Source organism: Habropoda laboriosa, unplaced genomic scaffold (genome assembly GCF_001263275.1).
Source record: "Habropoda laboriosa isolate 0110345459 unplaced genomic scaffold, ASM126327v1 scaffold5, whole genome shotgun sequence".
NCBI lineage: Eukaryota > Metazoa > Arthropoda > Insecta > Hymenoptera > Apidae > Habropoda > Habropoda laboriosa.
The window spans coordinates 231,635-255,706 of NW_017100161.1; the positions used below are offsets into that span (position 1 = coordinate 231,635).

Consider the following 24,072-nt stretch of genomic DNA (forward strand, 5'->3'; position numbering starts at 1 on the left):
GTCACTCGACGTGTTTGTTGTACGCGGGTTTTCAAGTAGGGTGTAAATAATTGACAAAGGGAGAGAGAGATAAAGTGGTTGGATCTGTGAGGATTTTTTTCCTGTTGAAATTCTGCTTTGGTGACTCGACGAGGTACTTTGCAAATTGAATGATTTTTCTTGAGATTTTTCAGAAGGATAATCGAAGAGTTACTTCGTGTTGAGACTTACGTCGCATGCTTCGGTAATCTGTCTCTTAGTAAAGAATTAACTCGTGGTAACAGTGAGAAATTGAATTTAGAGCACTACATGTGATCTACGAAGCTTTGTATTAATTCGAAGGAAATGTTGCTAATCTAAGTTTGTACAAACTACAGCGTGACTATATGTAGGTTTAGTTGGAATCAGGTCTTCGGTCGCATTCGCAATCCGCCCTTTGCAATGGAAAGTTGGAGCCATTTTATCCTAGTTTTCCCAGACAGTTTTGCACACGCCACGGAATAAACTTGTAAATTACATAGAACGACGTCAATTCCTTTTACGGACGTTCTACTATTCGGTTCTGATTCACGGGTAGACTGTAAGTCTCCCAGGTTGTGCTGTCCTGTCTATAATATCATTGGCAAACAGAAGCTCGCTGTTGTCTCGGGACATTGTCGATACGTCGGACAATTATCGTGCGATGATCCGATGCCCTAGTGTGACGTCTAAGCTGCTGTCCATCACTGTAGGGGTCACTTTGGTCTCGTCCTATGAAATTAGCGTTACTCAATTTGAATGGTGAAATTCGATTAGGTCGAGAGTGGGATGTATATAGTTGCTTGAATAAATGTAGAGAGAAGGTAAAATCGGTCAGATGTCGGAGCGAATATATTTCGACAAGGGAGGCGAGAAAAATGCGAGAAGATGAGGAGTCGAAACGCGCCAGACACTCTGTCGCATAAGTTTTTACGACAGAAATTTCCAATATTAACTCTGCATTGGGAGCATTTTTTTATAGGATGGTGACTTTTGTAGTGAAACTTTTGAAAAGAGAAAATACGAATAAAATGTTGGATTGTATGGACTAAGTTCTGTCGAGAAGGTCTATTTGAACGATTTATTTCGTTAATTTCATTGATGTCTGATAGAAGAAGGGATTATTCTCTTCTTAGCGAAGCTGTGGGACACGGAGTACGCTCAGAGGTTTATGTGGCGAATATGATCGACTGATTATTCGCCGCAGTGTCCTCGATATATCGACCACAGGCTCGCAATTAGGAGAACGGCTTAATCCTGACCAGAAACTGTTCTTGCCCTTTCTTTCGCGGATCACTGGCGAAACTCGTGCATTTTTCCTTCTGGAACTTGAAACTGGTAACAAATCGGTTTGCTGGAGGATAATGGATCTTCTCGTGAAACTGACAAGATTAATTTAGATTTCTTACTTGAACGTACAGATTAATTAATCGAGAGATAAAGCTTAGAACGCACGATGGAACCACTTTTTGCAAATTTTTATTATCTACGGTTAAATAAAATGTACGCTAATGTGATTCGACGAAGACATATTTATATTCAAAGGGTTAAAATTCGTTCGTAAATATTCCTCCAATTATGGTCTCGCGTTTGAAAGAAAGAATCCTTGGAGGCAATTTAAAATTAGCATAAGTCGCAAGAGAATTAGAATTGGATTCGTTTGAATGGAATGAAAGTCGTATAGAATTGGCATAAGTTCGCCAAGAAAACTCAATTAAAAATCGAACGCATCGATGGAGCACAATCTGGGACACTGAATTCGTCGTCCCTGCTTCCAATTTCTCGCCGCGGCGCCTCCGACGTCCTAGACCAATAAAAGCTCGTAGCCTCGTTTGGATTCCAAGAGAGAAAGCCATAAGCAACCATCCCCAGGACATTCATATCATTCCGATCGTAAAACTCGACGTCGGTAAAGGGTGCAGCTTCCGTTCTCTGAACGTGACTCGACTGAAACTACTCTCTGTCCTCTTTTTCCACCTTCGAAACCATCATCGTCATTTAGATTATTAACCGTCTATCATAATCCTATATCTCCTTCGTTCTCTTCTGTTACTGTCCCGATGGTTTTCGAAGGACCGTCGAATAATATGATTAATTATTATACATTCGTAAGAACATCAAGGATTTCTCAATTTTTCAAACTTTTTTTTGTTAAGCTAAAATTTTCTCTCGAATAACGATAGAAATTTCAGTGCACGAAACATTCCTGCGTCATCCTTATGGTGTTTCTCCCTTAGAATTCTAAATTTTTGGGTAAGCAATAGAAGAAAGGGGCTGCACTTTCCATGAAATCGAAAAAAATTCGAAGACTTTGTTCTTTAAGAAACAGTAATTTATGTGCAAGAGAAGCATTACGTGAAATTACTTTCTGGCGAGATCCAACAGGAGGACGAGGACACTTACGAAGTGCCTGGGCGCCGGCACGCTTGAAAATATACTAACTTACGGTGTCCACATTTGTCGATATGATTTGTTGCCTCGAACTCATCCCTGCACGTACACTTGTTCTTCTTCGGCTCGCAATAGGACCCCGAGAAACCGCATTCGCGGTCCTCCACGCAGTCATCGCCGAATTTCTTCGTCCCTCTGTCAGTCATGTCTGCGATAAAAAGTAGATCGAAGATTTACCAACCTTAGAAATACACGAAATTTCATATTTACTCTGTTTATAAGTAGAATATCTGTTCTATACGCTTTCGAGCTCTTCTCCTTCCTTCGTGAAGAGAATCGACATTTTTGATTATACTTCAATTAAATTTCCATTCGTCCCGACAACAGCTGTGCAACAGCTTCGTTTTAACCAGCCATAAAATGCAACCTACCTTCCGGCAATTATAATATCGTCAAATATATAATTCCGTCTGTGAAATATTATAAAAAAATGTCTGTTTATCAAACTTACGAGAGAGAAGACTCGTAGTCGACGAATGAAAGTTTACAGAGAAGAAAATTGCAGAATTTGATGTGAAAGAGTAAAAATACTGTGCGGTGCTCAGGAGTTTGCCCGCGGGGCAGTGCAAGGGCAAGAAGGGCAACTTCGACCGAATTTTCCGCCATAAGGTGCTATATGATCCATTTCGTCGATTTTATCACGTTCAGTTAATAAGGACAATACGTGTGCCTTATTTTTACGATTGTGTTAGAAAAGGTGGCCTTATGGGGATACGAATCCAATCAGACCCGCATTTCTTCCACGGGCAAACTCCTGAGCTCGTGACGAGCACGTCGGCGGTGTTAATTCTGTGGATTTAACACTCTTCAGGGACTCGTTGGTGTAAGTTTTATACCGTTTAGGTGTAAGAGATACGATTTACAGAATTTTTAATATCGAAACAGAAATCTTTCTGACTGATCTTAACTATAGTAATTGCTTTCCTATATGTAACTTAGGGTCTAAAGCTGGAAGGGTTGGTGAGTAAGGGTTAAATTGTCTATTCAGGCTAGTTTTGTTCGAGTGAGTAATACGCTGGAAAGTTAGTGAAAAATAAGGTGACTAACGCTTGAGATTAGGCTACAGAGTATCAAGGTGTGTTACTCTCAGACGGAGGTTCCCAATGGTGTGAATAATTTAAAGAAGACGGTGCAATCAGGTATTGAATTTCACCGATAAATCGACAGATACACACGATCCTGCAAGTGAACCGTAATTCAACCCTACGGTCTAAGCAAATATATCATCCCTCCCTCAGTGTGTTCTCCAACCCTCCTCCTGTCGAGCATCCGTATGACGAAGCGGTTCACTCTGGTTTTCGCGATTCTGCCACAGCTGCCACGTGTATTTACATTTTGCGATTGCACTCGTTAATATTTGCAGTACGCTGCGAAGTTAATTCCGCTGAAACTACATTACTGCCTGCGTGACAATCTATTAATTACGAGGGAACATGTGCAGTTTCGTTTATTTTCACTGCTCCTCTCGTCGTTCTCTCTCTCTGTGCGTTTCCTTTTTTTTTTTTTTGCAACGAGCAAATTGGAAACTGCGCGATGCTCAAATATAAAATTCCAATTATAACGTAGAAATTAATTGAAATAAATATTAGGGAGTGCAGCGGACAGTATACCGATGGTGCGCGACAATTTTTTTATTAAACGAGAAAAGAATGATCTTCGTGCGAAATATGCGCATAGGAAGATTGAAGTGTCGAGAATTATGGGCTATAGCGATGGTACGCGACAATTTTCGAAAATGGAACTTTCATTAAGCGAAAAAGAATAATTTTCGTGCAAAGGGAGATTAAAATTTCGAGAATTTCACTCTACAGATATTTTTCTATAGAGAAGATTAAGATTTCAAGAATTCAACCCTGTAGATATTTTAAGATTTCAAGAATTCGACCCTATAGATGTTTCAAGATTTCAAGAATTCCACCCTATAAATATTTTTCTGTAGAGAAAATTAAGATTTCAAGAATTCCACCCTACAGATATTTTTCTACAATTAAATACTTTCACATATTTTTTCAACATCGTTCTAACACTTCAATTAACATTCTAACATGTTCGTTCGAAACGTGACAGTTTTTTCTAGTCTCACTCGAAGTTCAATTTAGATAAACATTTAGTTAGAATTTAGCTTTGTTTACACAGAACGTGTAGGTCTCGGTTGGCAGAGGTGGGGTGGGGACATTCTCGCGATGTTAAACAAAATATCCCAAACATTGCACGATATGTTGTGTAGGCTAACGGTCGTACGTGAGGTCGTTTTCAGAAATTTCGTTATTTTTCCTTCAGTGTGCTGTGAAACGTGGAACAGCAAGGACGGAATTTTCACTACGTTTTCGGTTCGAAACTGTGCGGCCTCGGTTGTCTGTTGTGTTCCCTGTCCCTGCAGTTTGCGGTTTCGCCAGTTCAACCCTCTGTTCCACCGACAATGTAAGTGTGACCGCAATTTTAATTAAACTAAATATAAGCTGTTCTCGTTTCGGTAATTATGCACCGAGTACTAAGTCGTATAATTTAGGCGTTTAATTTTTTACTCGTGGAGTGAAGATTGTACGAGTTAAAATCTCGGTGATTCAATAAAACACACTCTGTGACATGATAAATATTCGAGATACGCTATTATAAATTGGAATACAGATGTTCCGCATACGATAACGACCAATTAAATGTGATCAAACGACCGTGATCGGAAAAATAACGTATGTAGGGATATTAGGTTAGGGTAGGTTAGGTTATGTTTCATACGTAGAATGGAAATAACGATTGTGCTGGAATATACTGTAATATGGATTGTTTAAATATTCTGTAGTCAGTCGTTTCTAAGACTTTCTTATGCAAAATTCTGATTCTGTAAGGGTACGTGTGCATCTGAGAGTCTTTTACGATAGTTGCTCTCGAGAGTACTCTCAGATTGTGTGTATAACTCTCAGTTGGATAAGTATCCTCGGGGTAAAACTATCGCGAGTTGCTCTCGAGAGTCAAATTTATCAGGTATTGAGAGTACTGATAGAGAGTTGGAGACACGATTTGAAAGTACTCCTATCGTAAAGAAACTCTCAGATGAACATACACCCCAACTCTCAAATACTCTCCCTCTTTCTCTAACTTCGTGAGACTTCCGTGGAGCTATGGTCGACTTCAGGGCGCCTGTCCATTTGAGAGTATTTAAAACTATCGCGAGTAGCTCTCGAGAGTCAAATTTATCGGTGTATACAGTACTGAGAGTGCTGACGAAGAGCTGGACACAATCTGAGAGTACTCTCGAGAGTAATTAACCCTTCCGTTTTCTTCGCACTTTTATCACTCCTAAAAAATTCCCCCGAATCTGAAAATTCCGAATCACTCTCGCGATAGCTTCCACAAACCAAAATCACACTCGACGAGAACAATTAACGTCACCGACGCGATTCTTCTCTCGCACCGGTCGAATTCCGTCACTTAAGCCACGAGGAACGTAGAAAAGAAGGAGAACGAGGCGATTGGCGTACTAGGTTTCCTGTCCGTGTGCAATTAACGCTTTGCCAAGTGTACACTTCCAGGTTCAACAGACCGTCGCGTCGAGGCGTTGAAAAATTCGAGGGCGACGCTGCGAAGACGGCGACCAAGCCCGTTGGCAAAGTCAAGGAAGCAATCCTTTTTTGCAAGGCAAAGAGACCAGGCTTGATTACAGCATTGTCGTCGCATAATGCCACTCCACTTGGATACGATCGTATTCAACGTTTCGTACCTCCTCGCCTAGAATATGTCGCTATCGCGATTTAGAAAGACACTAGATCTGGGCCACTTTGCAACCGTGACGATCAAACGAATCGTAAAAATGCATTTTACTCGCTCGTTTGCTAGAAACTGGCGAATTAATTCGGTACGTAAGGCCAGTTTACGAGCAGTTTATTCCAACTACGGCGAGACGAGTAGATTAAAGATGGCGGCGAGTTATGGTGTAACGTCGTATTGTAAGTTTGGCTTTATTTGGTCTCTATAGAAGTTTTTTCTCGTTTTACCGGTTATCGTTAGCAGTTTAATACAATCGTGCAATGTTACAAATTATTACAAGTTATACGAAAAGTAACTTAAATTGCCAATCAAGACGATATCGATATTGAAATTCGACATTTAACATTACACGACCTAATACAGCAATCTGCTACTGTTTATTTATTATTTCTTATCATTTTTCAAGTCAATGTTCGTAAAACACAGTATAGATTGTACTTCAAAATGCATTTAAATCTCCATTGTATAAACATTATACTTTCCACGTGATCGATATTTTTATTTAGAATATCCCATTCGAAGCAGAATATTTTACGCAAATTTCCCATGTTTATGTTTATCACGTTCACACGAAAGGAACACGAGAATATGGTAAATCAACGAATTCACCTAGAAATTTCTGCTGAGAGGGAACATGGAAGTAGAGATAGTTTTCACAGCGTGTGTAGCACGGAGACGGGTTGCACAATATAAATACGCGGACATCTTGTCGGGATGTGTTCCTTTTGTAGAGGAAAGAAGAAGTATCCTGGGACGATTTTTCCGTGATACGTTGAGGGCATACGCGGTCGTGAAAAGAGGATTTCATCTGGATTTTAGGATAGGGGACAATATTCCCTTTCCCTTTAAAGGGTGGCCATATTGTAGGGCAACGGGAAGGTGTACAAGCGTACCTGGCAGAAAATCTAATAAGCTCCGAGAGAAATTGCCCGACTCTCTGATACGTGCATTTAGGAAGAAAATCCCTGGGTTGCTCGTGTTCCGAAAAGATTACTTCTACATTTACTTCGCTATTTATTATCATCCAAGTATTCTCCTCCGGTTCGAACCTTCAGAATACTAATTCTTCCCTATTAATTTCCTACCTGGTCCTCTCGATCAATTTTCTCTCTCTCACAAACCTAAGTTACAATAATTAGAAGAAATAAATCATTCTTACTCGGAAACATCCTTCCGTATATACAGTCTTTCTATTATTTCACAATAGATAGAAAAAAAAAAACTGTTTCCAATTGTCAAGAGTCAACGATTCAGCATGAATCCTATTTTTTTTTGCCCCGTTTCCATTTGAACGCTCTCTATTCGCCGCGGATTTCTTTATATGTATATTTTTTTTTCGCGCTAGTGTCGACAGTATTCAGGACAGTCGGGTCGATTTTTCCAAACTGATTAACAAAGGCTCGCACGGAACAATCAATCAGGAAGCAGCTCTTTGTGAAGCGAGCTCGTGCGAGAAAGAGATAGGGAATCGTACGTGTACAAATAGACGTGTGGATGATGTAGAACGTGAAACACGTAAAGCCTGCATACGAAACGAGGGAACGTAGTGGTCACGACACTATCGGTATCCCGTAGATATTTCAAACAACGAGAAAGGTGCGTGCAAAGTGCTATGGCGATATCATCGTGACGCCGCGATGGCGCCGGCCTCAATCGTAAACGATAAAACCCCCTTGGTTCTGACACGATGGCAATGTGCCCCCTCCTGTAATTAATACTCGTTAATGTAACGTCAACTCTGTCCGCGGGATAATTTCGCCACTTAAATCTGTCTCCACCGTTGGCGAGATATCCCGCGTAATCGTCGATTACGTTGTTACGTGGCATTAACATAAACAAGATGTGCACCCTTTGCGGTACATTGTCGTTTATGGGTGTTGGGACACGCGTTACGTTCGTATTGCGTGGTTTAAATTTAGAGTAATTTTAATCATTGATTTTCTGGAATTTGTGATAATTTAGAATGGTTTAAAAATTCATTTTCTGGAATTTAGGATAATTTAAAAATTGATTTTCTAGAATTTAGATTCATTTTTTCGATTTTAATAATTCTCTGATGACTATTCAGGTTTGCTGAACGTCACCAAATGCCCTAATTTCATTTAAGTTAGAGGATTTTTTTTAAGTTAGAGAAAAGGATCTAATTTTTCATACAGTTCTATCTTATTCAGTTTAAATCGATAGCAATTCAACTGTTTTCCTTATTAGGAGGTTGCGCAACGAATTATATTAGTTATTCACAAATTTGGGAAGGGTTTAATATGTACATGCACACAGACTGCCTCAAAATTGCTGATCCAGCCCGAAAAGGGATGCAAAAATAAATCGTAACATTTTTTCATACCAAGCTTCATTTCCCAATAAATCGATACTGAAGATTTGTCGAGTATGTGTTCACTTCTCTGAGTGTTTTCTAGAGTATTTCCTGTTTTCAGACGTTCTATACGCGGGGTATGCTTATTGTTCCTTTAATTTCCTGTTCTTAAGTGTTCCTAAGATTCGATTTACGTAAAAAAAAAAAAAAAAAAAAAAAAGTCCTCTTTCCTCTAACATCTTTCTCTAATTACAATCAGAACAAAAATACGCCTTTCTCAGTCTAGTCATTATGTAAATAACAATAACCTTGCAATTTTAATCTCCCTTTCTACATTTAAACGCAAAAATGAATTCCACAGTAAAAAAAAAATTCCTCCACATGTATTCAAACGTCATAATAGGCAAAAAAAAAAAAAAATAGTATACTTTCATCCCCTTTCCTGCTGTACTCTTCATATGTTACCGTTGCCCCACAATGAAGCGAACTCTTGTCGGAAGAAAAGCAACATCGTTTCTTCTTCATCATTTGGAACCGACCGGGTAACAACGTCGAATATATTCTCATACGACAAACGAGCAAGGCTGAAAATAACAGTCACTGTAAGCAGGATGAATGGAACGAAATGGGGAGGTAAACACTGTCGAGGAACGGCTTTTAAGGATTCTATTGTTTGGTATCGCATTGCCAGCTGAACGAGTTACGGTTTAATAGGCGGCTCTAAAAGGGTTTTTAGAAAAAATTGCCGATTATTGTTGCTTCATCGTGGAGAATGCCAGGCGAAAGAATTCATCGTGCAGAGAAAAAGGAAGCAACATTCGTATTTCACGTTTAAAAGGTATCGCTGGGAAAATTCCCCTAAAATGTCACGTAAAAACGTATCGTTCGTCGCGGAATAACCCATGGTTGTTGAATAATGGTTGTTCATCTCGAAGAACTTGACAGGATGATATTATTTCCTCGAGTTACGACAAACTCCTTACGATAATTTTATTGCTTGACGTCGAGTTGATAGATGTTGGATAGCGTCGCCTCGAGTCTTTCGTAATATTTATCTTCATAATGGCCCGTTGATAGGTTATCTCATCCTGTTCTATCCTTTCCGACGATCAATTTTACGAGAGTCTTTTCCTTCGAACAATCTCCCTTTCGTGCAATCGGTGAAAAAAAAAAAGAAGAGAGCAGCGATACCAAGCTACTCGAATCTCTGTCATAAAAATAGCCAGGCTACATCAGATTAGAGCAGTTCAAGAATGGCCGTTGAAATTATTATCAGCGAGTTCGTTTAACTCCCCTCGACTACGGTAGAATTAAGACACTGGGAACAGGATTTTCCTCTCGGCGTGGTTTAAAGGGCAAGAATAAAACCGGCAAGTTTTCCGCATAATTTTGCGTACCCGGCCACGGGTTTTCGTGTAGTCGACCTGCTTCATTACTGATACGGAGGAGAGACGACGTGACCCGGTAACCATCCCGAGATTTCCCTGACTCCGCGCCACTGTACTTTTCATTCATTCCGCTGAGCGAAATAAGACCATCTCTATTGCGGCGAAGTAGAATGAGAGGCTGAGGGCGGATGGTATTCCGCGAGCGTAGTCTGTTTAAGTTCTCGGTTTATGCCTGAGAAGACGATCAACCACGTCGTTTCTCCCGTTCTTTTATTCGTTTCCATTGTCTTTTAACACTTTGTCGTACAGTTTTTCATTGTTCCATGGTGTGCAACTTTGTAGTATGCCTTTTAGCGAAAATGAGTATTCGTCGATTTTCTTATTCCACGGTTTTTTGAAGGAGACGTTCTTACAGATGTTTGAGTTAATTTTTGTTTTTAGGAAGTGTCAGTGTAACAGGGTTTTCGAATTTTACGTGAAATTGTAATTACTTATCTAGGGAAGTGGAGAAATTTTTTATAGACTTTATCAGTAACAGTCTGTGATGAATTGTGCTGAATTTTAGGTGCAGCTAGTTCCCGCCTTTGCGAACGAGACGGTCTAATTGATCGTTGTGTCGTTGGACACTGCGTGACTTCTCGTACAATTGAAAATTCGCGAAGTGAGAATTATCTGTGTTTCTTTCTAACTGATACTAATTCTGACTAATTTAAAATAAAAACTCGCAAAGTGAGAACTGCCTGCATTCGCTCACAGCGTTGGAATACTAAGATTTTCCACAGACCTACCTCTCACCTGAATAAAAAACGAACGTTAATTATTCTACCAGCGATCAGATAATCGGCAAGGTGAGAAATTACGTTAACCGAGACCTCGGTCATGCGACCGAATTCTATTCTTCGCCGAAGAAGAATTCCCAGGGATATTTATTCGATCGAGATACTTCTCAATGTCGAACCGGTGGATCCCGAAATTCTGCCAACACCTCGATCGGCGTGAAATCGAAAAGAAAGGGAAAGAAGCGTACGGTGTAACAGGGCAACGTTGAATCTATCTTCCACCCAAGTGGAACTTGACGCCGGCAGCGAAGCACGGCTTGTAATTTCCGCTTTGAAACGACTATATAAAGCGGCGCGGTTAGAACGTACGAACTCGAAGGCTCGAACTTCAAAGAAACTGGCTGTTCGCTCATAATTGCGTGGTCAGTTAACGATCTGTCCTCTTTGCTACGACCTGAAAAAAAAAAGAGTCACTGTGAGAGAGAGAGAGAGGGAGGGGAAAAGGTTCGAGTAACGACGGCGACCGCGCTCTGCAAGAACTGCTCGGTGACTCCCAGTAAAAATGGCGACTCTTGGGTCAATCTACGCGTCGAAAGTGGGTCACTTTGCAGTGGCACACTGCCAACACTCTCACGTGCGAGCTGTCCCACGCTTGCTGCAGTCTGAAGCTGGCAACCACCTTTAAACAGGGCCGGCCCAACAGGGTTGCAAGTCAGACGCTTATCTAACCGGCGAAATCACCGCTGGTTTCGAGCTTTTTCCCCGTACGCAATCGGCCGTGGTTCTTTTTAAAAAGGTTTTCATGCTTAGTTAGCCGAGGACTGGAAATTGAAGGTATTTCACATTTTTTCGTCGAAATTTGGGACGATTCGTGTGATTAATTTTCACGTGGACTTGCAAATGTGCCTTTCAGCGAGAAGAATTTTCTGAAATTGGAGACTTTTCTCTTGGGTCCCTAGATAGGTGCAATCTTTGGGTTAATTGCATAAATAAATAGTTTATTATGTTATGTGTATGAGAAGATAATTTAATATCCCTTTCAACCCTTTACTTCCTTGAAACATATTTTCATAAAAATTTGGGACGATTCACCTAATTAATTTTCACGTGAACTTAAATATGCCTTTCAACAGAAAGAATTTTCTGAATTTACAAACTTTTCTCTTAGGTCCTCAAATAGATTCGATCATCGACCGAATTGCACAGATAAACAATTTAAATGGAATATCTGATTTTTCTGACAGATGTCGAACATACTGGAAAATAAATGTAATTATACACACACCGTGGTGTATTTGTGTTCAGAATCCAATGCAGTTAGTTTGGTTTCGGTCAGGTTACCGTCAGATTAACTTGGACAATGTTGAACGTTAATGGATGTTTAGTTTGTCAATGTTTGATCAGAGAACGCAGCTTTGACGGATCAAGTATTGGTCGGTTGTTTGTTTGCGTGAAAGGGTTCGATTCAATTTTTACACTCTTGCAGTTCTCGTTTTTCACTATCTATAGGTGAAACGCTATTCTTAGTCAGGGTTAAATTTCTTTCGCTCCTTTAAACGGCTTTAATAATCGTGCAAGGATGCAGGCGGTAAGGGTAAAGGTCTAGCTACATCCAGTTCACTAAATTGAACCAGTAAAATCCACTAGAAATATCAATTACAATTCTATCTTTTCAATAAAAAAAAGAATTGAAACTCGGATGAAATCGTACATTCACGACGTTTCTTTGATGCATTTAAAGAGAAGAGACGAACAAGTGGTAGCAATTTAAAAATATTACCATTGAATCGAATGTACCTTGAGGACATTTAAATGACAATTTCACAAAAGACTTGTTCCATCTTTCGCTTTTTAATCGATAAAAATGGAATTTCATTAGATACGTCTATAAAATGGATGAATTATAAACGGAGAAGAAAAAAGGGAACGCGATATTCCCTTACCGAAAGATAACACGACGATGCGGAAAATGTCTCTCGCAGTGAAAACCATTCAGAGAAAAAAACCTCGTCCCGCTTTTTACCACTTCCTCCCTTTTTATCTCGTCGCTTCTTTTCAAATCAACAATGGACAACCGTGAAACGAAGAAGATGCTCGCGTATCCGCGTTTCACAGGCTCTCCTCGTCTTCCCAATAATTTCCGACGATCGCTCGTTTCGCGTTCCATTTCGTAGCTCGTCGATCATTTCCACGGAATGATTCCGTCTTGCGGATAATTCCGAGCCGTGAAACCGTTGTTATATTAATCTCGCCACTTCTCTACGCTACCGGAATGCGTAATTTGTCGAACTAAAAACAGAAACGAAAGAGAGAAAACGCTGAATCGAGGACGGTGGCTTGTAGAATATAAAAGTATCAGGGACATGGACAGTTTCAGATGGTGTCGATACTTATCTGAAGCTTTATTGGTCCTCTGCACGCAACACCGGCGGCCATTTTAACATTTTAAACGTCCCGCTGCTATTTCAACAACGAGTCAAAGCTCTTTTATTCATGAACTCGCGTGCGTTTTTTCATTTTTTTTTTTCTTTTTTTTATTTAGCCGAATTACCCGTGCGTCTGCATAGTGAAACGTGGCGGTAAGAATTGGGAATAAGTATGATTCCCTGAAGGGCAATGGCGCACGGTTTGCATACACTGAATTTATGCGACGTGCTCTTTCTCCTCTTTCCCCGCCAGCTTTCTCTTTCTGTCTTTGAATTATCCGCCGCCGGTTAGACGTATAATTTACGTTTCCCCGAGGGAGAAGAAAATGCCACGAGCAGAAAGATCACGGGGCAGTTAACGTCTGACCGTTCGCACCTATTACGGTGCGATAAGTTCGCAACCGGATAGACAAGTGTAACGGCCGCACTATTATGGGAAAGTTTAGGATCGTTATCTTGTCTTTGGTAATTTTTTTTTTTTTCTTGATAATAGACGATGGTTGAAGTAAAGTTCTTTCTACGAAGTTGGAGCATTTTTCGCGTGAAAAAGCAGCAAGGATAAGTGAGATTTTTTCACTTATGGAAGGAGAGAAAAGAGTTTAATTGAATGGGTGGAAGAAGAAGAAGATTCTGTTGGATCTTATTTCCGAGAAATCGGAAAATTGAGGATAACCCTCTACTGCCGAGACACCAGCTTTTGGGACGTAAAGCTCGATACGGAGTCTACGAAACTCCTGAACCTCCAGTTAGTTTATACATAAATATGGAACATTTCTGGCAACTTTTCTTACTGACTTACCTTTATTACACATTCTCCTAATGAACATTATAGAATAGAGTGGTTGACTGTATTAATTTCATTTTAGTACAATAATGTCGAGTTCTAAATAGAATGGAAGAGAACAAAGAAGAGAATCAGCGGAGTCTCTGAGACTCTGCCTCGACAGTAGAGGGTTAAGGCAAAAGAAATGGTGTATTATGAAATTATCCTTTGAAATCGTAGTATTGTGGTAATTTATAAGCGATGATAATTTTAGCGAATAAGTGGTTACATCGGTTTTTTAAATGTCGTGAAAATGAGTTTTTGCAGAATTTTTCTTTTCTTCTCACGTAAATGGCAGTGTAAATGTGGTCGTGTTTTTGACAACATTTTCATCAGAGTGTTATTGTATCGTTGTTTTACAAGGGAAGGGGATTCTATCGAGTTTGCAAAACGTGGTTTACAAATTTTAATTGGAAAAGTTTGAAATTCCGGTTGAACAGAATGAAGTTATTAAAATGTACATGTTAAATCGTGGACGTTGAAGTCTCTCTGTTAATTTGTATTTTTGCAATAGAATAACATTATCGTTGGAAAAATCGCGAGTTAAGGTCAGGAGCGAATTCAATTGCATTAGCAAGTATAAGATATCAAGAAATCAGCCATTTCGTATATTACAAGATGGAAATGCATTATTGAAAATACTTCGAACGAGTGCACTCGCTGTATACATCCATATTTTAGATATTCCTGTTACGTGGATTCGAAATTATTACATCGCGGTATTATTAACAATTGCGTTGGACAGAAAAGTTGGTATTAATTTGCACAACAGAGGACACATTTACATAGCATTGCAGTTGTACAGAAGTTTCGGAAAACTTGAACACGCTGTGCAAATTAGACATGAAACATTCAGTACTTACATCTATTGTTGTATCGAACAAACGGTATTACTGTACAATTCATAATCGCTAGGTTAGTCATTCTGAGTTACGTCAAAACACGACAATTTTTCCTTGAAAATTGCAAAATCTTGAGAATTTTTTCAGATACCAAACAAATATTAAAAAGAATCTAAATTTTTTCGTTATTCCACCATCCCTGTAAGATTCATAATCGCTAGATTATTATTTCTAAATTACGATATTGAGAGCACCAAAATTTTTCCTCAAAAATGACCAAACTTAACTTTTTCTCAATTTTTTCAAACACCAGACAAATATTTCCTATTCCATCGTAGAAAAAAGAAACTAAATTTTTCATTATTCCTCATCCCAGTAAGATGAATAATCACTAGATTATTCGTTTTAAATTACAATATTCAGAGCACCAAAATTTTTCCTCAAAAATGACCAAACTTAACTTTTTCTGAATTTTTTCAAACACCAAAAAAAAAAAAAAAAAAAACAGAATGCTCACTAAAATTTTCTCATACAATATTCCATTCAACATTCGTATCAGCACCCTATAAATCATCGTGCCAATTTCAAAGGACACCGGGAATGCGTGAAGGGAGATTTAAAAATCCGATCGTCCCACATATGTTGGCGATAAGGGTTAATTAAGCATAGATAAAGATCCCCGTTAATCCTGTGGCTCGTTAAGCTGTGGTCGATTCGTGGCGTTCCTTTTTTCTTTATTACGAGCGCATAGGACATGGAAGGCGTTCGTTCGGTGGTCGACAGGGCTGGTTTCCATAAAGATCGATTTCCCTCACGGTTTAGCCCCGATCAACGGTGGAACTGGCGCGCATGGTCTGTTTCTGGGGCGACTGACTGTGTGAAAAGTCGCATAATAACGGTAATGGCAAAAAGTGCAGCCAACGTTTACAACGTTGCGTGAGGAACGATAGTCATCGACGTGTTGTCGTCACGCCAACGCCACAGGGAAACCCCCTTTTCCTCGAAACGTCGCGCTCTTTCACCTAGAAAATTCCCAACCATTCCACCCTCGTGACCACAATTCTCTCTCTCTCTCTCTCTCGTTCATTTTTTTCTTCACTTCTCTCCTCTTTTTTTTTTTTTACACTCGAAAGGAGAAGAAAGCTTGTCGAGCTGTCGCGATTTATAGCCCGAGAGAAGAAATTCCGCGCAGACTGTAGCTATTTGGAATTCCGGTGAATAGTGTGGCTGCGGTGGAATAGTATCTTGCGCCAAGTCAAGCTTGAAGATAATATTTTCGTTTTTTTTTTTTTTTAGCTTGGACGGTTTCGTGAATTTTTGATTTTACAACTGGATTTTTCGCGTGTTTCAAGCTAGTGTGTTACTTTAGATAGGCTATTTTTAATGGAAATTAGTTGTGCATGCTTGGATAATGTTTTTACTAAGTTTCACGGAAAGTGTATGTAGGTGTGGTGGAAATAGGATAGGATCTTGCAGTAAGTGGAGCTTGAAGATAATATTTTCCTGGGTTTAAAGGTTCTGTAAGTTTTAGATTTTAGAAACTGCTCTTTTCGTGTTGAATTCTTTTCTCAATACAAATTATCGTGCACACTTGCGGTAATATTCTGATTAAATTTCACGAAAAATGGGGCTGTGATGGAAGTAGTACATTTTGCAGCAAGTGAAGATTGAAAATATTGAACAAACCTTTCGTTTTACATTTCTACTCTTTCTTTTTATACACCTCTATCCACTCATTGGTTTAAACAGACTGACTGTTACGTGAATCATGCGCGTTCACGAGCCTGTCCCCGATAGCAACCAACTCGGCGAGCACGAGACATCTTCATTTGAACGATCCTAGAAACAGAGGGTGGTAACGGGGACGAGTTTACGGAGTTTGCCAAGAGATTTCTCTTAACGAGTTCGCAGATAATCTTGCGAGATATATAGTATTCGATTACTCTTAATGGACTTTCGTTAAATAGATTTCAAACGTCCAACCTTGCCGCTTAATTTAATCAAACCTTCTAATGCGCTACTCTCCGTTCCCATTAAAAAGAACATTTTATTTCAATTATTTCTGAGAGCAATCTTAAGTTTCGTAATGTATAAATTAGGAAAGGATTTAACCCTTTCGCATCTTTCGACGAGATATCCCACGTTTCTGTTGTTCAGTATTTACAGATTAATGTCGTTTAGTCTCGAGTCTATATCGAATCTAACAAGGGGAAGTCCCGGAATGATAATCATCGATTTCGATGAAATTTTGATATCTATATGGTAATACTGAAAAAAATATTCGACGCGTATTTTTTTTTATTGAAAATCGTCCACATTGAAGGGGTGAAATTCAGCTTAATAAATTGAGGTTAAGTTCATCACCTAACCTCAAAATTAGGAATAGTAAACACATTTCCTTCGTCTCGAAAATGATTAAAGAACACTGTCAAAGAATCCAATGGATAAAGAATGTTTACCGAACCTAAATTCACGAAATGTTTCGCAGATGCGAAAGGGTTAAGTCTTCAAATTCACTTCCGAAGCGACGAAAATCAAGCAGCGCTTGAAGTCACACGACTCTATCGCGTCTCTATCACTCGTATGTTTTATTCGAATCCTTAGATACACAAAGGAAAAATTGCGCACGACAGACAATTTGTTGGAGAATTAATCGCCGGTATCGTGTGTCTGTTGCACACAGCGGAGATACTTGTTTTACAGGCATGATAAATGACCCTTATCGCGCGTATATCTGTTTCCAGATTTATTCGCTGCCTAAACATCCCATTAGGTACGGTAGCTGTGGCAAATTTTATGCAACAGATAGTTGTGGTTTTCCTAGAGAGAGAGAGAGAGAGGGGGGTGTATGTACTCTCATCCCCGTGCTTTTTACCCTATACACGATTCACCTTCCCTGGATATAAATTGAAATTCAATATCGGACTTATAATTCCCAGTGGCTACTCTACTGGCCACCGCCAACGAGAGTTCAGTATTGTTTCGAACTCTGAACGGCACTTAATAGCGCGATAATAGCATTATTGTTTCACGGTGAACTTGATGGTGTGTTTCGAAACTTCATTCTTCTTGTTCGACGTGTGAAAGGGAAAAATTGATCTATTTGTGAGATTCGAAATTTAACCCTTTGGTTTGTAACAGCGAATCACACTCGTTTTGTAGGTTATCGTTGAGATTTATCTAGAATACACTTGCATTTTAACTCGAATTTTAGTTTTAACTTATGAGTCTGAGGATTATTAATTACGAAGCATACGTAATTTCTCTAATAATTATTGAAGGGACGACTACTTAGCATTAGGAGGCAAAGGGTTAATTAACCCTTTCGTGAACTCTTTCTTTATCTATCGATCATTATGTCTGTAATGGATGCTAAATTGAGATGAATTTTTGTTAGAATATTCAAGTGAAATATGTATCCCATTTATCTCACTATGAAAGGGTTAAGCTTCCATTTATTTCTATAATTTTTAAGTCTGTTGCAATTAAATGTCGAAGATTAATTAATTAAACTACACGTTTGGGTAATTCTAGATTCTCAATGTATTTCTCACAGTTACAAGAACTGTATAACGTTTTATTTAACGTATCCACTGTTGAATGAGCTTCATACTTAGACAGTTAGCAAAGCGTTGGACACAAAAGGGAGTATCGTTAATAAGTCAGGTGAACTCGATGAAAAACTTGAGGGACCAGGCACCCAAGCGTTTCAAAGGGTCATTGGCCAGCATGGCGACCCTACTCTGCAGAAACTTAGGTTAGCACAGCGTAACGATGCCCTCCTTTGTGAAAGTACATACTAATCTAGGTCTGAAAAAGAAGACCGTTCGAAAAGTACGATATATTATTATACTTCGAACCTTACTAAATTCCCCATCATAGTTGTCATTATTACCTATTTAATTTCACGTATAAGAAACGAAATCTACTTTTAAACGAGTAGAAATAATTTTTCATTAGAAAATTCTCTCCTGGTGGTAGGAAATTTTCCTGACATTTTTCCAATTTCCCCACGGAAGGGAACCGTTTAAATTGAACCCGTTGTCTTCAGCAGAAATTCCGCAGGAATTGTTCCTACGAAATTTTTTGATATATTGCCTCTCTTGACCCACATTTGCCAACTAAGAACTCGCGGTTATCGTTTGCTGAGAAAACAGACACGACGAGAGAGAGAGAGCTGTACACCATAGAGCAGCTATAGGGATGTTTTTAAAATCAATTTTCTCACCTCGATGTTGTTTGTATAGACAAACGAAACAAACGCTACACCTAAATGGTAACATCGAAACAGAAGTTAGCGCAAACACTGTGCCTCGACACAGGTGTTTTCGATAAACAAGCGCTTTAGAAATGTTTTGTACGCTGTTAAAAAGTGACTTGTAGAAAATTGATGCATCATCGTTAATTCTATTTTAAAAGGAAGAATCGTGTTTCCCTCTTTGTCTCGAAAGAGCGTAGCTTGGTTCGACTGCAACTTGAATATTTCACCCAACTCATCGGGCAGCATCGACGACGCCATAAATTATGAATGTCATTATTTCGGGGAACGGCTCGCGGCTAGGATGTCTCGTGAATAATTCTCGCCTGCTCGAACTTTCCCACCGCCATAGCACAAAGCTTTCGTATTTTTTGTCCCATTCCCCCTGCCTCTCGTTATACGCTCCTTTTTCGAATATTTTTAACGTGACATCGCGTAGAGGAGCAAAGTGCTTTTTACAGTCAGACCGTTGCACTCGATCATCCTCTCTAGTGGTGCCTTCTTAGAAATGTATTGTTGAAACAGTAACCAATAGTGGAATCGTAGAATTTGCAAAATTTGATAAATTCGATAAATTATTTGTCGAAATAAAAATAATCACCGATATTGATGAAACTTTGGTGTTTGGTAGTACTCAAAAAAATATTCGACACGTATTTTTTTTTATCAGCAATAATTCACATCGAAGGGGTGAAAATCGCTCTCGACGATAAAGGTGATAAGCACATTTGGTAGAAATTATTTATTTTCTATTTTTCAAATTTGTCAGTGAAAAATACAAAATTCGTCAAAATTATTCATTTTCTGTTTTTCAAATTTGTCAATGAAAAAATCGTCAATTGATATTATTCCTCTGTCTCTAATATTTTTTTCGAGATATTAGACTAAATAGCTCCACCTTTGAGGGTGATTTTCACCCCTTAACTATGATCAATTATCGATACAAGAAAGTACGTATCGAATATTCTTCCAAGTTTCGAAAAGGTACCTTTAGATCAGGCGAAACGACATCTAGTACACACAGGCAATCCCAATGTTTAGTAACAGTCCTTCCCGAACGTTCGTCAAAGTCGCAGTCGTATACGAGAGCTCGTACGAGAAGGACGATAAACTGAACGTCGAGCAGTCACGTATAAACTCAGTCTGGGTATAACAACTTCATACTACAATTCAAATATCCCTGTAGAAAAATACCCCGCGCCTAATTAGTCTTAACAATAAGTCGTACTACATACAACAAAATAAATCTGCAATATTTCACGAAGATGGAAGATTTTCCAAGTTATTCGCCGAAGTCTTTCTATTTACCAGAAATTTCATCCGCGAGATTTGTTCTTGTCGAGGGTTAATTATATCGGCAACTAACGCAGCTGATGGCTCTCTATTAAGAGTTAATAACTTTAACGGTCGATTAATTTTAGTTGGAAGTTCCTTTTAGCGCAAAGTGTTAGCATCCTTCGTTTTAATTTCGTTCCAGGCTGTTTTAGCCGACGGTGCTTTTCCATTTACTTCAACGCGTGCAGTAGTACAGTCTCGCAGTTACTTTCCATCGAATTTCGACGAGTTTCCCTATCGATTACATTTTCCCGATTTTTGAAAAATTCCAAATGATCTAATCGACGATATTATCGTCGTCGTTTCGAAGACGTTCGAACTTTCGCAGGCGAACGAAATCGATCGCAAAATCTCTCGGGATACAGCTAGAGGGAATGGCATAGATATGAAGTTACGCGAGCCGCTTTCGAAAGAAGTTTGATATTTTCGAGCGAGAAAGCGTGATGAAATGCAAAGTAACCTAGTCGACGCAATTTTCCACTTACCCCACGTTAACTTCGGCTAACTTTCAGCGAAGCCTTGAAAAATAGAAACTTTTATTTTTTTTTTTTAAACTAGAAACATTTTTGTTGCGTATAAAAAGCCACGAGATTTCTACGATCGATGAATTTTCTCATTCGACTAAAAGTCAGATTACTCTTTTCTCTGAAGGGCGAAAGAAAAAATTGATTAATGATCCTTCCACGAGAGAAATCTTCAGATGTTCGATACACTTACGATTTAAAAAGCTTGAAGATTTCACGAGAGGCGACAAGTTTACTCGTGAACGTGCATTAAGCAGGAGAGAGAAATGAATTTAAAAGGAAAACCGACACGTTGTTATTCTTCCTTAACCTTTCATGCTCGTCAACTATCCTGGGGCTTTCGAACTGATGCATTACGTAATGTTAAGTAACATATTATGCAATATATTATTATCTGTTACATTAGGTTGCGTAACAGAGTTTTGTCGGGTAAGTAACAGACGATTCAATGGACAATGATCTTTGCCCCAAAATTCGAACGTTGTATTTCATCCGTCGTCCGGTTGAGTTGTAGATCAATTTACATATACACTACCGGCCAAAAATTTGGAATCACCTCCCACTTTTCATCAATATTAAATCTGCTGCTAATTTTTTACAGATTTGAAGTTTATCTCAACTCGACATTTATCAATTTATCTCGTATCAGTTGATTCGAATGATAAGAAATTCTCAAAGTCGCTGACTTTTTTTTGGGAAATTTTTGTGTAAATTGCAATGCTCGGTGATTCCAAACTTTCGGCCGGTAGTGTATACATATGTACATAGTACGGCTGCGTAGTCGAAATGTACTCTCGTTTTTCGCCGCCTGTGTTTAATTCCTGGAATTTCACCACGGTGGGCGAAAATTTGCATGTCGTACGAATGATTTTGCACGAGATCGATAAAGGGACACCGAGCGGAATCTGCAGTTGGATCGTAATATATTCATGAACGCGTTAAACCTGACTTTCGCCGACGTAACGCGATCGAAGATGAAAATGGATCGTGTGCCATCAGATACAATTAACGGGGAAAATTGGCTGCACTCTCTCGGTGCCTGCTGGCGGCCTCGCGGATACAAAGAACGTGTTCATTTCGCGCGAAGTATTCTTGTCGAATCCGTTTTAAACAAATTTCTCGCCGTTGCAATTCAATCTTATTTCTCCTCGCTGTGAACGTCCTTCGAGAATGATTCGCGAAGAGAAATTGTGATGCTTAATTGTAAGGAGCACAGAGTTTGTTCAAGTAACGAAAAGAAAAGGAAAATATGGTTCGTTTTGGTCCATGATTCATAGAAATTAACGTAAAAATTCTTAAGAATTTTTTTTTGAAGTTCTCCATTCAAAAATGTGTAATTTAGAAGATAAGTTTTTTTTTTCTAGAGCTTCTAGTTACCAAAATATTCCAGAAAGTACGTTTTCAACCCCAAACTTCGAGGTTCGTTTTCACCCCTTCAGTATGTACGGTTGTTGATAGAAAAAAATACGCGTGGAGTAGTTTCCCGTGGACCATCTCCCATATAAATTTCAGTAAAATTAGCGAATTAACTGTTACCAAGAAAAATTGCCAAAAGAATTCAAATTTTTAACATATTCGAATAAATGAACGTTTTTTAAATTCCCCACTCGAAAAGCAATTTTCTTTCTGCACCCTGTACTTTCCGAAATATTCCAAAAACTGCGTTTCCAACGTAGTTTCAACCCCGAATTTCGAGGTCTGTTTAAAAAAAAAAATCACCTCTCGTACAAAATTCCCACCCCGAAATATCAGCGTTTCTACATATGTTCGATATGTTCCCTCGTGTGTCGGTTATCGTTGTAACAGGGAAACTTGGTGTTATACGGTAACCGGACGGTCGTTGTTTGGTATCACGTCGAATTCGGAACTAGTTCAAGTCTAATAGAAGGTGCAGCGAGCGGAGCTCTCGCGACTTTGAGGGAAAAGTTAGCTGCACGGTAGTCCGCAGTGCAGACTGCAGTGTCTTTACGTCTCTCCGCGTTTCAGAGCGTTCACCTTCTAACGAGTAGCAAACAAAAAGCTGCGTTTCAGCACAGCGTTGCCTGGCCAAATGGGGAAGGGTGGAATAATAAAGGACGGAGAGTGTATAGTCGCTGAATGAATTAAGAGGAGAAAAGAAAAACCGGGAGGAAATTTAGGGTGAAGTGAAACAGAGAGGTGGAGTTTTTCTTTCTTCTTCTTTTGTAAGACCATTCGTTGCGGCAAAGAAAATGCAACCGTTCACCGGAAGATGCAGAGATTTGCATCTTGCGGAACGACGTGCAGTGGAGCGTGGAACGTTTGATCGTTTTTTAAAGACGCGTTGTATGTATATATGTACATTTAGAGGCAGGGATGAGAGGAGATACTTTGGCTGCGGTTACTATTGTCGGGGATAATTCGAAATGGTGACAGGTATTATCGACTAAATAGATCAGAATGGTAATGTAGACCTGTGATGAATAGAATGCGGATTTTTATGCACATTCATATTTTTAGGCAATTGTTTTATTCGCTAAAATGTTACGAGTAGTATATTTATATACTTTTGTTTATTACGTGCATTCTGTGTATTTTTGTACCTTCGAATTTTCCACAAAATGCAGAAAAATAGCGACGAACAATCCATGATTTATCGAAGCTTTTCCTGCGATCCACTTTAATTATCAATCCTCCGTTGGCAGTCATTGTTGACCCGAGCCAAATTTCACTCTTGTATTTCTTCGGATAGAATTTGTGTCTTTATTGGAAAAGTTTTGAAACATCTGACTTAACGAGTAATCGTAGAATATAGTAGAGACTTTGATTTTTTCGGATTTCTTTAAAGCCTAACCTTCGAAGGGTTTTAAAAAAAATTTTATATAAATCTTACAAGAAGAGTCGAAAGAGCTAGAGATCGAAAGATTGGCGATCGATTGTGGACAGTTTCGTTCGAATACGTTACAAACACGCATTGTTACATATGTAGAATATATCATTCAGTTAAAAGAAGAACGAAATAGGAAATTTCATTAAGAAAAAATCCTTCAGCGAATTAAACACCGAAAAAAGGCTTCGCGATACAGAATAACTCCTCTGTGAATCGACTAACGTTACAATGATGTTTTGTTTCGTTCCATGACCTCCGGTCATGAATGGAGCAAAGAAGAAACGAGACAAAACGAAACAAAAAAAAAAAAAGAAGATATATT

General features: G+C 39.0%; 1 protein-coding gene across 2 annotated transcripts in view; it reads right to left on the minus strand.

The window, feature by feature from the left end:
* LOC108578358 overlaps positions 1–24,072 on the minus strand; it is a 39,670-nt gene that overhangs the window by 5,441 nt on the left and 10,157 nt on the right. For both annotated transcript variants that reach the window (XM_017941679.1, XM_017941678.1), the window contains exon 2: positions 2,444–2,596. In XM_017941679.1, the coding sequence (XP_017797168.1) occupies positions 2,444–2,596 (153 nt within the window). The remainder of the gene's footprint in view (positions 1–2,443; positions 2,597–24,072) is intronic.